The 13,871-nt window shown below is 34.0% G+C and overlaps 1 protein-coding gene across 1 annotated transcript in view; it reads left to right on the plus strand.

Moving 5' to 3' along the window:
* The window catches only part of SLC13A1 (solute carrier family 13 member 1), an 83,306-nt gene that overhangs the window by 46,564 nt on the left and 22,871 nt on the right, over nt 1-13,871 (plus strand). The window contains exon 8 of the mRNA XM_044679028.1: nt 13,481-13,600. Coding sequence (XP_044534963.1) covers nt 13,481-13,600 — 120 coding nt within the window. The remainder of the gene's footprint in view (nt 1-13,480; nt 13,601-13,871) is intronic.

The raw sequence follows: 13,871 nt of genomic DNA on the forward strand, positions 1-13,871 counted from the left end.
AGTATACTATTCTATGTTCACTTAACTTATTTATAGTTTCCCTCTTTATATTCAAGTCATTCACCCATTCTGAATTTATCTTGGTGTAGGGTGTGAGATGTTGATCTAAACCTAATCTCTCCCATATTGTTTTCCAAATTTCCCAGCAGTTTTTGTCAAATAGTGGGTTCATGTCCCAAAAGTTGGGCTCTTTGGGTTTATCATACACTGTCTTGCTGACTTCATTAACCCCAAGTCTATTCCACTGATCCTCCCTTCTATCTCTTAGCCAGTACCATATTGATTTAATGACTGCTGCTTTATTGTATAGTTTGATATCTGGTACTGCTAGGCCCCCTTCCTTCACATTTTTTTTCATTATTTCCTTTGATATTCTTGATCTTTTGTTATTCCAAATGAAATTTGTTATAGTTTTTCCTAATTCAATAAAGAAGTTTTTTGGTAATTTGATAGGTATGGCGCTAAATAGGTAAATTAATTTGGGTAGGATGTTCATTTTTATTATGTTAGCTGGTCCTACCCATGAACAGTTAATGGCTTTCCAATTGTTGAGGTCCAGTTTTATTTGTTTGGAAAGTGTTTTGTAGTTGTTTTCGTATAATAGCTGTGTTTGTTTTGTTAGATTGATTCCCAAGTATTTTATATTGTCTAGGGTGATTTTAAATGGTGTTTCTCTTTCATTTTTGAGTCAGAGGGCATGAGTTCAAATATGAGGACTAAAGCTTGCAACAGTGATCTTTAGCAAGACATTTATCTTCTGTAGGTCTAAATTTCCTCATCTGCAAAAGGAAAGGATTGGACTAGATGATCTTTAAGGTCCCTTGCAACTTTCATATAGGGGGACAATAAATCATATACATAAATCAATATAGTACAAAACAAGAATTTAAAAGTACTTGAAGGACACAAAAAAGCATCATGGGGAATTCAAGAGAAGGAAGAAACATTTCTGGCTTGCGTGGATCAGGGAAACCCACCTGAAAGATGAAGCATCTGAATGGAACCTTGAGAGAAGTAGAAATTGAACTGGAAGAAATATGAGAAGTTTTTAGAAAGAGGGATTAGACTGAGCAACGGAAGAGCTGGACATAATTAAGAAATGTTTACTAAACTGATTTGGCATTGGGTAGGTAAAGAGAAGTGGCAGGAGAATGTTGAACAAATAGATTGGGATTACAGGGCAACCACTGGATTAGAAGACATCTTAAAGACAGAGGAATTGGATTAAATGGAAAGAATAGTGTTTTGGGAACCAATAGATCTGTTTAGATGGTAGATATGGGACATTTACTACCTGTATGATTTTTAGTCATGTAACTTTTTAGGAATTCAGTTTAGTTTACATCATCTATAAAGTGACGGGTTGGGATTAGATAGTCTCTCAGGTTCTTTTTGCCTCTAAATAGTTGCTTTTATATTAACAGAAGTTTTTCATCATGAAAAGCCCAAGATTTTGGGTTGGGTTTTCTAAAGAAAAGAATGTTTCAGAAATTAATCTAATCATGGGGATTTGTCAAAAAGCCAAATGTCACTAAAAAGAAGATAAATATTGAGGGTCATGAGTTGTAAGCTTTAAATTCCATGATGTGTGTTTCTTTGCAATTTCTACCTTTACATAAAGGATAGTATACAATTTGAAATAAATTATCTTCTGACATATAAAATGCTAAAAGCTAAAATGTAGGAACCTAAAAGTATGACAAGAAAAGTGGCAACTCTTGTTCTGTCTCCTGAAGACTGGAACTGGATGGTGATTGCCCTTTGATTACAAAGAAGCTGACACATCACCTGTTGATATTCTTGATATCCTCTTGATACGTTACTTGGCAACTTTTTCAGCAATGCCAATGCTCGTTTTGCCAGTTTTTATTTTGAGTGTCCCATGTCTCCAGAGGATATGTGGAGTTTTTCAAAGCTTAGATTCAATGTTTGTCTCTGCCACCTGCATCTAGTCAAAAAGGGCCATTGTTTAAAAAGATTCAGAAATGATTAGACAACTCGTCCTTGAAACATAAGTCAGATAGAGGATCCTTTGCTTCCTTATTGACTCAAAGTGTCTACTATTTTACTCAGATTCAAAATAGTTGGTACATACTTTATTCATTCACCAAATGCTTAGTGATTGTAGTATATAAATAGTACAGTAGAATCAGTACAGAATTTGTACTCAAGAAGACTCAAGTTAAAATCCTACCTCAGACTCTAGCTGTGTGACTTGGAAAAATCACTTAATGTTTCTTCTTGGTCTCTTCATCTGTGAAGTGAGGGAGTTGTATTCAATTGGCTGCAAGGTCTCTTCAGATCAAAATCTATGATCCTATGAGCTACCACATCCATGGTACTTAAAGTAGAGATCGAGAAGTATTAGGTTCCTTAAGAACATCAAAATCTAGTTGGGGAGTTGGATAGGGAGGGGTTTCCACATGCACTTTTTTTTAAAGTAAAGGCTATGCTTTGAAGATAAATTAGCTGCTTAAATTAATGATTGGCTATTTCATAGAAACCACAATGTTCTTTGGAAACGAGAGAAAGTCTGCTGACCTCTTATTTATTTAATCTTTACAGTAGACAATAAAATTGTTTTATTAAAAAGTTCAGTGCAATACACAGTTTATTAAATGATAAGATTTGATCATAGATATGTATCTAACTGTCTCAGATTGGCTAGTTTTTTTCCAGTTATGGTAAGCTTGACATTTCATGGAGAGAGGAAGAAAGCATACATTTTTACATGAAATTTTTCCTTGGTAGATCCAGCCCAAGTGGGGGGAAAATGACCTTAGCTATGGATAAAATGATCAAGGTATAACTGGTCAAACTAAACCGCAGTCACTGGTTGTGTGTCTCATCTTTTCTGAGATATAACTAGAAAGTCAGCAGAGACAGCTGCATTTCAGACAGCTGTATAACATTAATGAGAGTGAACTAATTATCCGACTACTGAAAAAGCCTTACATATTCTCTGTACAGGTCTCAATTTTGTGCCAACTGGATCAATTAGCAATGCTTCTTATTTGTATTATTTGTGAGAGTTAGTCCTCTCATATCTGGGGAGCTTGTATTTTTTTTGAAAGCTAAAACAGGTGAAGCTCTGGTGTTGGGAAGATCCTGTTATACACAGGAGGTATGCATCTGAATCTCATCTCTACTTTTTGCTATCTGTGTGACTGTGGACACATTTCTCATTGTAAAACGAGGGGGCTGGAACAGATGGCTTCTAAATTCTGTTCCAGGAGACTACTGCCATAGTCCAGGTGAGAGGTGACAAAGATGTAAAGTAGAGAGGTAATAATGAGAAAGGGATATTCTCCATGTCTGCATAACACCCTACACGTTCATTTTGCTATCAGAGCAAAACAAATCAAAGAAAAGGAGTCTGTTCCTAGGAAGAAACAATGCTTACAGCTCTGAATATTCAGTGTCTCCAACAAAAAGCATTCATTAAGCAAGCAAGGCATTAGGTTGAGAATAAAAATATCAACACAGACATAATTTATTAAATTACTGCCTATTTAAGATTATTTTTTGCCAATTTGTGGGCTTTAACTGGAACATTCATGAGTATAAAATATGCTGGAGAGAAGTTACTATTATCAATATTGAGTATTGGCCTTATTATTGTAAGAAGTTCCTTATTCGCTCCAAAATGTTCCATATCAGATTTATGTTTCAAATTTGTGACATTTCTTCCCAACAAGATGATATATCATACTTAGGTTTCCCAACCTGCCCACTGAAGTTTTTTTAAGGTTGAGTAAATTATATTGATTTTGTTTTTATTTTACATAGCCTAAATTTCTTCCTATATGTTTTCTTCTTCCCCTCTCAGAGAGCTATCTAATATAACAAATTCTTTTCTCTATAAAAACCTATTACACCAAAATTTACATAGGGCACAAATACTAACCATTGTATTATCATGCCTGCTTCAATGATTCCTACTCATAAAATTACCATATCACATACTTTCCAAAGCATATTTTCACACTTTTGAGTACTTAGATCTTTTTTTCCCTGGGAAAATGTGTTCAGATTTCCAGTTTAAGATTTCAGGGGCAAATATTTCCCTCTGCAGCTCTAAGAGCAATATCTAGGATGCCATTCTTCTATCCTTCACCCAATTTGCCAACCAATTAGAATAGAAACTTTGCTAGATTGCTTCATTGGTAGTGAAAGCTCTTAGGTTTTGAGGCAGGATCTTCAGTAGGATGGATGGTAGGAGTAGATACTCTCATCTAGTACTTTTGATCAGGGTTTCCTTCTTTCTTGAATTACCACTTAACAAAGTCTCCCAGTTTTTCCTTTTCTTTATCCCTCTTTACTCCTCTACCCCATCTTTACTTAGACCCCTAAGAAACTACAAAGTGAATAATAACAGGTCTTTGGATATGCAAAGAATACTTCCCCTACCCTTGAATCTTATTTTTTTCAATTTATTTATTTATTTAAAACATTCTAATATTTTTAAAATTTTGAATTCTAAATTCTCTCCCTCCCTTCAATCCACACCCACTCTTTGAGAAGGCAGGTCATATATTGATGTTATGGGTAAAATGATCATACAAAGAATTCTTAAAATTCAACTATACCTTAAAAATATCCCATATTCAGCTTCCAGGATATGTCTCAGGAGCTATGATAGAAGTCCTGAAGCAGAATATGGGTGAGAAAATATAGATTATAGATACTTCCTATGGAATAGTTGTGAAAAGACAACCAAAATAAGTGTGTATGTGACTAAGGTTTGGGGGTGTAAGTAAGTAGTAGCCATGGGATATTAATCTCTATTTCTCCCTATCTTGCTATCAGCAGCCCTACTACTGAAGATTCATTCTTGAGCAGTCACTAAGGCAGGATTTGAGGTTTAAGAGAAGTCCCATACATATAGAGATCTACTAGGAAAAATAGAAGATAAAGAAAAAGGGATGGCTAGGAACTCTGAAGTAATATCATCTGGTAAGAAATGGAGATTCTAAGTATAAATTATATGGCCAGTACATATTATACTGCCAAATGAAAGTCTGCAAGGTAAAGGGGAAATAAATGAGGTGTGTATGTGTGTGTGTGTGTGTGTGTGTGTGTGTGTGATTAACCATTGAAATCTAGCAGAATTGAAAAGAACTCTATCCAAGAGCTAGACTCTCTTTTCATACTTCATATATTCATAGACTATTTGAACTGGAGTCAGTCTTGTAGCTTTAGTCTAATCCCACCAATTTATAGCTACACCTATATCTATATAAATATATGTACACATCTATATATGTATACACTTATGTGTGCATATATAAAAAACATCCATTCAAACCTTTGTTAGTATCATGAAAACAAACCTTTAAAACTGCAGCAATACAAAGCTAGAAAAGTCTCTTTGGCCCAGAAATAATCAACACACGCATTAATCAACTGGATGGTAATCAGCATGGACATGTGCTTATAGTGAACCAAATGTCCAGAATGTGCCATCAAGCTGAAAAATTCCATGACCACATAGTTTCTTAAGGGATCATTTCCTGGGATTTTGCTGGTATTAAAGTCCCTCATCATTTTAATGTCAGATCTAAAAGTTGTGACAGCCAAGCTGTTATTCCAGACTTCCTCTGAAAGAGATTATTGTCTTGGCTTCAATATAGAAAACCCCTATTAAAAAGTACTGCCTTGCACCATTGATTCAATTATATTACAGGTCAGCTCATATCTGCTGTGTACAATGCTATATAGTGAGTTATTTTTCCTAAGGTAGAAAAGAAACAGAAAGTGAGCAATAAATGTGTCTCCTGGCAGCCATATAATAATGATATTCTATAATTTTTGATATTCATTTATTTTCAATGCATGGATTAAGATTTGTTAATGAAATGAAAGTCGTCATCTTTAACCTGGAACCCAGAATTGAAATCTATCTCTAAGAACCAAGAAACATTTATTAGCACAGTCTATCTAATTCTGTTCTTTCTTATTCTTTAGATCTGGAATTAAAGGGAAAGAGGGAGGGAAGAAAAACATACTAGTTTAGTTTTTCTGGGCTTCTTATTCGGTCTTGATGAACAATCCCTGAAGGAAATGTCTGAAATGTTTATCTTGAGCCTACCAAATCCAAAATGGTTTGACAAGCAAGACTAGCCTTATAGTATACCTTATAAACTGATATCAAGATAAGATCTATAAATGGAAAGAAGGAAGAAGAAAGAGAGAAGAACGGAGGGAGGGAAAGATAAAGGAAGTTATGTTTAGGTATATGGATGTATACAAAATTGGCATTTTTAGGCAATTTTGTTAGTCGAATAAAACAGAATAGATTTAGTTCTTATCCTATTACAGTAAACTTGAATAAACTTCTTGGAGTCCAATGAGTTTTTCTTTTCTTTCCTGCAACATCCTCGCCCCCTAACTCACTCTAAAGATGGAATAAATCCCTACTCCCAATGAAAAGACTTTTGATTCTCAGAGTCCATACCAGCTAGTATACTCTGGTAGGTCTATCCAATTTGAAAAGAATTTAACTAGGATTTTGGTGATAAATTGTATGTCTATTGTTCCAGGACTAACTTACCTAAATGAACAGGGTATAAACATTTGCTTTAACTGCAGAATGGTACAGAAAAAGGGAGCCAGACACAAAATCAGAAAATTCAGGGTTCAAGTCCCTCCTTTGACCAATAATATTGGCTATGTGATCTTGTGCAAGTCTCATCCTCTCAGTGACTGCTACTCAAAATGATTCACTAAATAGATTAATTCACTAAAATGATTAATTACAGAATAGCTAATTTTGGAAGAGGGAATTTCTTTACTGGGAGTTCCCTATATAGAGAAAGCACAAGTCCAATTTAAAACAAAAAATCATCAGGACAGTAAAAGTGTGGTAAATATCTTTACTACAGCAACTTAATATATATATATATATATATATATATACTTTCTGTTGTAGTAATATTTCTAAGACAGAAAGTCAAGGGCTAGGAAAACAGGTTTAAGTGACTTGCCCAGGATCACATAGCTAAGAAATGTCTGAGATCAGATTTGAACCCAGGTCCTCCTGACTCCAGGCCTGGTTCTCTATCAACTGTGCCACCTAGTTGCCATTACTATAATAGCTTTTAAAGATTGTCTAAATACCTATACAAAGGTTGTGATAACAAGAAGTAAAGGGGCAAAATCACAGATCATTAGTTTCAAAATAAGGTAAATTATATTATACCAAATACAAGTGAAATTACTTCATATAAATGGTTCTCAAGTAAGGTTTCTTAAATTTTCCCTATCCCTGTATTGTCTAGCTATTCCTTGTTTAGTACTTTTTGCTTCTTATAAAATGCAAGTTCATCTTCATCTCCCTCAGGTCAGCATTCTACTCATTACATTTTTTCTAATTTATTATTTATTTAATTTGAAGATTTCCTGTAAAATTCTGAGTTTGAAATTCTCTCCCTCCCTCCACATTCATTCAGCAGGCAAGTAATATGATTTCAATTGTATGTGTAAAATTATGCAAAATATATTTCCATATTAGCCATTTTCCAAGAAAAAAGATAAAATAAGAAAAGTATACATCAATTTACTCTCAGAGTTCATTAATTTTTTTTCTCTATATAGTCATTCTATAGTTTTTTGTCATGAATGGTTTACCATCATCTTGGATCATTACAACATTGCTGTTACTGCACACAGTATGTCCTGGTTCTTCTCACTTCTCTTTGCATGAATTCATATAGGTCTTGTGTTTTTCTGAAGCTACCCCTCTTGTCATTTTCCATAGCACAAAAGTACTGCCTTACAATCATATGCTACAACTTGTTCAGCCATTTCTCACTTCATGAATATCCATCCCCTGGATTTCTAATTCTTTGCCACCACAAAGAGAGTTGCTAAAATAATTTTGTACATAAAGATATTTTTTCTTTTTTCTTTGATCTCTTTTGGATACAGACTTAGTAGTGGTATCAGAAGGTATCCCCAGTCTTATAGCTTTTTAGGTCTCCTTCCAAATTGCTCTCCAGAATAGTTAGTCACTTCACTATTTCACCAACAATTAATTAGCGTGCCTGTTTTTCCCTCATCCCCTCCAGCATTTGTCATTTCTGATAGATGTGAAGTGGTACCTCAGACTTGTTTTAATTTGCCTTTCTCTAATCAATAGTAATTTAGAGCATTTTTTCATAGAACTATAGATAGCTTTGATTTTTTTCTTCTGAAAACTACCTGTTTATAGCCTTTGATTATTTGTCAGTTGGGTAATGGATTTTATTTTTTATAAATTTGACTCAGTTCTATACTCAGAATAATGAGAACTTTATCAAAGAAATTTATTAGAAAAACTTTTGATATTACTTCATTGCCTGTGGTACATTTAGTGAAATGTAGTTACCTCGTTATCCCTTTTTAATGAAGTCTATTTTTGCTTTTGCTTTATCTGAGATCATGCTTGATACACTTGCCTTTTTATCATTTACCTAAAGCATATTAGATTTTGCTCTATCCATTTATTTTAACCTTAAGTGTATCTCTCTGTTTCAAGTGTGTCTCTTATAAACAACATATTGTTGGATTCTGATTTTGAATCCATTCTCTTATCTACTTCCATATAATTGGTGAACTAATTTCATTCGCATTCACAGTTAAAATTTCTGTGTTTTTCTTTCCATCCCATTTTCTTCTGCTTTTCTTCCTCCTCCTCTATCTCTTTTTATTCTGTCCCTTCTCAAAAGACTATTTTTTACTCTAAGGGGGGAAAAGGGTTTTTTTGGTCGAATATATTAAAAGATGGTTGTCAAAGGACTGAAGAATTATCAATTCTCAATTAAGAATAATCTCAAGTCAAAATTGACCTTTATGGAAGTTTATTTACAATTGAGAAGAGAGAGAGGAAATAAGGAAATAAGAATCTAACACAGTAGGTAATTTACTTCGATCCTCTAACTAATCCCGGTAGATCTAATTAACCCTCAGCCAAGAGTCAGAGGACCAGACACCCGGAGGTGAATGAAGCAACTCTTCATTCACAGAGTCTATTAAAGGGAAGTTATTCAGTCTTTAAATTCACCCCGTGGACTTCTAAAGAAGATATTGAAAGTCTCACCAAGGTCACCAGGAAAGCTCCTTGACCAGCCTCCCTCTTCACCAGAAGACCCTTTCACTCACTCAACTCCCTCTATTTTATTTTGTTATTGTTTTCATATTTAAATATTTTATTTTTTTGGAAAAATTTTCCATGGTTACTTGATTCCTGTTTTTACTTTCTCCTTCACCTCCCCTTCAACCCTTCCCCCCATATCTAACACGCATTTCCATTGGTTTTAACCTGTGTGATCAGTCAAGACTTATTTACATATTATTGATAGTTGCATTAGTGTGGTCATTTAGTGTCTACATCCCCAACCATGTCCGCATCAACCCATGTCTTCAAGCAGTTGTTTTACTTCTGTGTTTCCACTCCTGCAGTTCTTCCTCTGAATGTGGTTGTGTTCCTTTCCCGAAATCCCTCAGAATTGTCCTGGATCATTGCATTGCTGCTAGTCCAGAAGTCCATTACATTCTATTTTACCACAGTGTATCAGTCTCTGTGTACAATATTCTTTTGGCTCTGCTCCTTTCACTCTGCATCAATTCCAGGAGATCTTTCCAGTTCACATGAAATGCCTCCAGTTTATTATTCCTTTGAGCACAATAGTATTCCATCACCAGCATATACCACAATTTGTTCAGCCATTCCCCAATTGAAGGGCATCCCTTCATTTTCCAGTTTTTTTGCCACCACAAAAAAAGTGTGGCTATAAATATTTTTGTACAAGTCTGTTTATCTATGATCTCTTTGGGGTACAAAGCCAGCAGTGCTATGGCTAGATCAAAGGGCAGGCAGTCTTTTAGAGCTCTTTGGGCATAGTTCCAGATAGCCATCCAGAATGCTTGGATCAGTTCACAACTCCACCAGCAATGCATTAATGTCCCAATTTTTCCACATCCCCTCCAACATTCATTACTTTCCCCTGCTATCATTTTAGCCAATCTGCTAGGTGTGAGGTGGTACCTCAGAGTTGTTTTGATTTGCATTTCTTTAATTATTAGAGATTTAGAACACTTTCTCATGTGCTTATTGATAGTTTTTATTTCTTTATCTGAAAATTGCCTATTCATGTCCCTTGCCCATTATCCATGTCCCTTATCAACTGGGGAATGGCTTTATATTTTATACAATTGATTTAGCTCTTTGTATATTTGAGTAATTAGACCTCTGTCAGAGTTTTTTATTATAAAAATTTTCCCAGTTTGTTGTTTCCCTTCTGATTTTGGTTGCATTGTTTTTGTTTGTACAAAACCTTTTTAATTTAATACAATCAAAATTATTTTTTTTTACATTTTGTAATTTTTTCTAACTCTTGCTTGGTTTTAAAATTTTCCCTTTCCCATAGATCTGACAGGTATACTATTCTATGTTCACCTGATTTTCTTATAGTTTCCTTCTTTATATTCAAGTCATTCTGAATTTATATTGGTGAAGGGTGGGAGATGTTGATCTAAACCTAATCCCTCCCATATTGTTTTCCAATTTTCCCAACAGTTTTTGTCAAATAGTGGATTTTTGTCCCCAAAATTGGGCTCTTTGGGTTTATCATAGACAGTCTTGCTGACATCACTTACCCCAAGTCTATTCCACTGATCCTCCCTTCTGTCTCTTAGCCAGTACCATATAGTTTTCATGACCACTCCTTTATAGTATAGTTTAATATCTGGTACTGCTAGGCCACCTTCCTTCACTTTTTTTTCATTATTTCCCTTGATATTCATGATCTTTTGTTCTTCCAAATGAACCTTGTTATAGTTTTTTCTAGTTCAGTAAAAAAGTTTTTTGATAGTTTGATAGATATGGCATTTAATAGGTAAATTAACTTTGGTAGAATCGTCAACTCCCTCTTTTAAAGGGGTCACTTATGCATCACTTCCTGTGCCTTCCCCTAGTTTGCATCCCCAATCACAACAGATGCTTCTCATAGACTGCCTAGGGGGCAGTCAGTCAATTCTGATTTGTCACTCTAGCACACCTGGGTTAGGACCTCCCAGAAATGGAGGGGCTGTCACCTTTGGTGATTAAATCTAAAGATGGCCAGTGTAGACTTTATCTAATTATCACATTACTTCTTACCACTTCCTCCCTTAATCTGTTTTTCTTTTTAACAATCCCTCCTTTTTCTTCCCCTCCTCTCCTTTTCCCCTATTAGATATATTACATTTCTACACACAACTGAACATATATGTATATGTATATGTAGGGAAGAATATATATATATATATTCTTCCCTCTTTGAATCAATTCCAGAGTGAGGTTCAAGAATTGCCCTTCATCAAATCCCTCCCTAAATTACCTTTCACTAGAAAAGTTCTTCCTTATACACCTCTTTTATGGAAGAAAATTTTCCATTCTATCCTTCCCTTCCCCCTTCTTTTAGTGAACCTCTTTTTCTCATCACTTCAATTTTTTGGAGATTATGTTAACATAATCAACTCATACCCATGCCCTCTATGTAAATTATTTATAATTACCCTAAAAATGATAAAGTTTTTAGAAGTTATATGTTTCATCTTCCCATTTAGGAATGTAATCAATTAAACTTTATTGATACCCTTATTGAGGCCCTCATGTTTATCTTTTTATGCTTATTTTGAGTCTTGTGTTTAAATGTCAAAATTTCTATTGAGCTATGGTCTTTTGTTTCAGAAATGTTTGAAAGCCCTCTCAAGAATTATACTCAGTGTTTCTGGCTAGATTGTTCTTGATTGTAATCCTAGATTGTTATTGGTGTTTTTACATTCCAGAATTTCAGTGGATCCTTTCCATTTCTATTTTACCCTCTAATTTGAGAATATTGAGGCAGTTTTCCTTAATAATTTCTGAAAACATGATCTCTATACTCTTTCTTTGATTATGGATTTCAGACGGCCCAATAATTCTTAAATTATTTCTTCTTGGTATATTTTTCAGGTCAGTTGTTTTTTTAATGAGATATTACAGTTTCTAGTTTTTCATTCATTTGACTTTGTTTTATTGTTTCTTGGTGTCTCATGAAGTATTAGCTTCTATTTGCCCAATTCTAACATTTAAGAAATAATTTTCTTCAGTGAAATACTGTACTTCTTTTATCATTTGACCAATTTTGTTTTTTAAAATTAATTTCTATAGTATTTATGTGCTTCTTTTGCCAAGCTATTAATTCTCTTTTCATTATTTTCTTGAATCAATCATTTCCCCAGTTTTTCTTCTACTCCCTGACCATTTGTTATTCTGCCACTTTAAAATTTTTATTTGAGGCATTGTTTTAAAGTTGTTTAGAGTAGAATGTTTGGAGGAGCCATTTCTATTAATTTTTTCAATGAGAAATCTTGATCCCAGAAATAAATTAATTTCTCATAAATTATAGAAAACAGCTTGAAAAAGAATAAACATTTCTTAGTTTTTATTCTCTCAAGTTTTTAGCTCTCAAGGACTTTTGACCATTTGGGGACCAGCCAAGAAGAAATAAAGTTTTGTTGGATATAAATAATATCTTGGGATCTTAAATGTTGCTGTATGTAATTACATATGTCACTTTAATTTATAGTGAAAAATGTTAATAAAAAAGATGAGTTCTATGATATCCTAATACTTATCTTCCCAGCTCTTTAAAACAAAGTAGGAAAATAAATTGTCTTTAGTATTATGGACCCTTATTTTGAGATAACGGATATGAGTTTACTAGAGAAACACAGAAATTTTATATGCAAGAATGTATACATTTATTTTGATACATATGTGAACATACATGTGTATAATCACATACATATGTACACATACACATGTGCATGTATGGTAATATGATTGCACATGTTTCTCTGTTTATATATACATATATGTACATGTGTATGCAGGTATGTATATATAATTTCTGTGTTCCCATCTCTAGGTATTCTGGGGAGAAATAAAAGAAAGGGCTTGACTTTTGCTTGATAGATCAGTAGAGATTGCTGCTGTGGAAAAGTGAAAAGAAAGAAAAAGGATGAAGTGGATAAAGAAGGAATAATGGATGATGGGAGTAAGATTCAAGATCTCTCTGTAGCTAAAGTTGAACTAGATGTCAAATGAGGACATTCATCCTATATGAATGACTCCTTATTTTTCCTCTCCTCTGTTTTATTTCCTCCACTCACTCATTTCCGGTTCCAAGCACATACTTTAGGAGTTGCTTTTATAGATTTAGATATGTTTACAAGTTTATATAGTTTATAAGACAAAAAAATCAAATCCTGTAAAAACAGATTTTACTAGGGCATAACAATAATTTTGTGGCTAACTATTCTCAGTGATAATTCAGAGGACAAGAGGGCCTGCTTTGGCTAGCAACAGAGGGGAAAATGGTAGGACCAGTATTAATCCTTGAGGTTTCACATTAGGTCCTCTTGTGATATTAATGTTGCCGATATAATGTTTTGTTGTTGTTTTTTTCCCCAGCCGCTACCCAGAATGTCAGTGCATCAATTTTGGATCTTGGTTTATGCTTTCCTTTCCTGTTGCAGTTATTCTTCTTTTCTTGACCTGGATCTGGCTTCAGTGGCTTTTCCTAGGTTTCAAGTAAGTAAACATTTGCTATTTATGGCATAACTAAAGGTGAATGAATTATTTTCAAACATATACACATGTAAATAGGCACAGAAATCATGCTTTAACACTATTTACTTTAGAGTAAATTTTGACCTAAGTACAGTCAATTTTAAACCTCATATTAGGGAACATTGTTATTAAAACTGTCAAGTACCCTCCTTATATGCTGCTTTTTTCAATAACAATTTCATAGCATAGGGATTTTTTTTTAACCCTTGTACTTCGGTGTATATATATATAT

The sequence above is a fragment of the Gracilinanus agilis genome, chromosome 5 (assembly GCF_016433145.1).
Source record: "Gracilinanus agilis isolate LMUSP501 chromosome 5, AgileGrace, whole genome shotgun sequence".
Lineage (NCBI taxonomy): Eukaryota > Metazoa > Chordata > Mammalia > Didelphimorphia > Didelphidae > Gracilinanus > Gracilinanus agilis.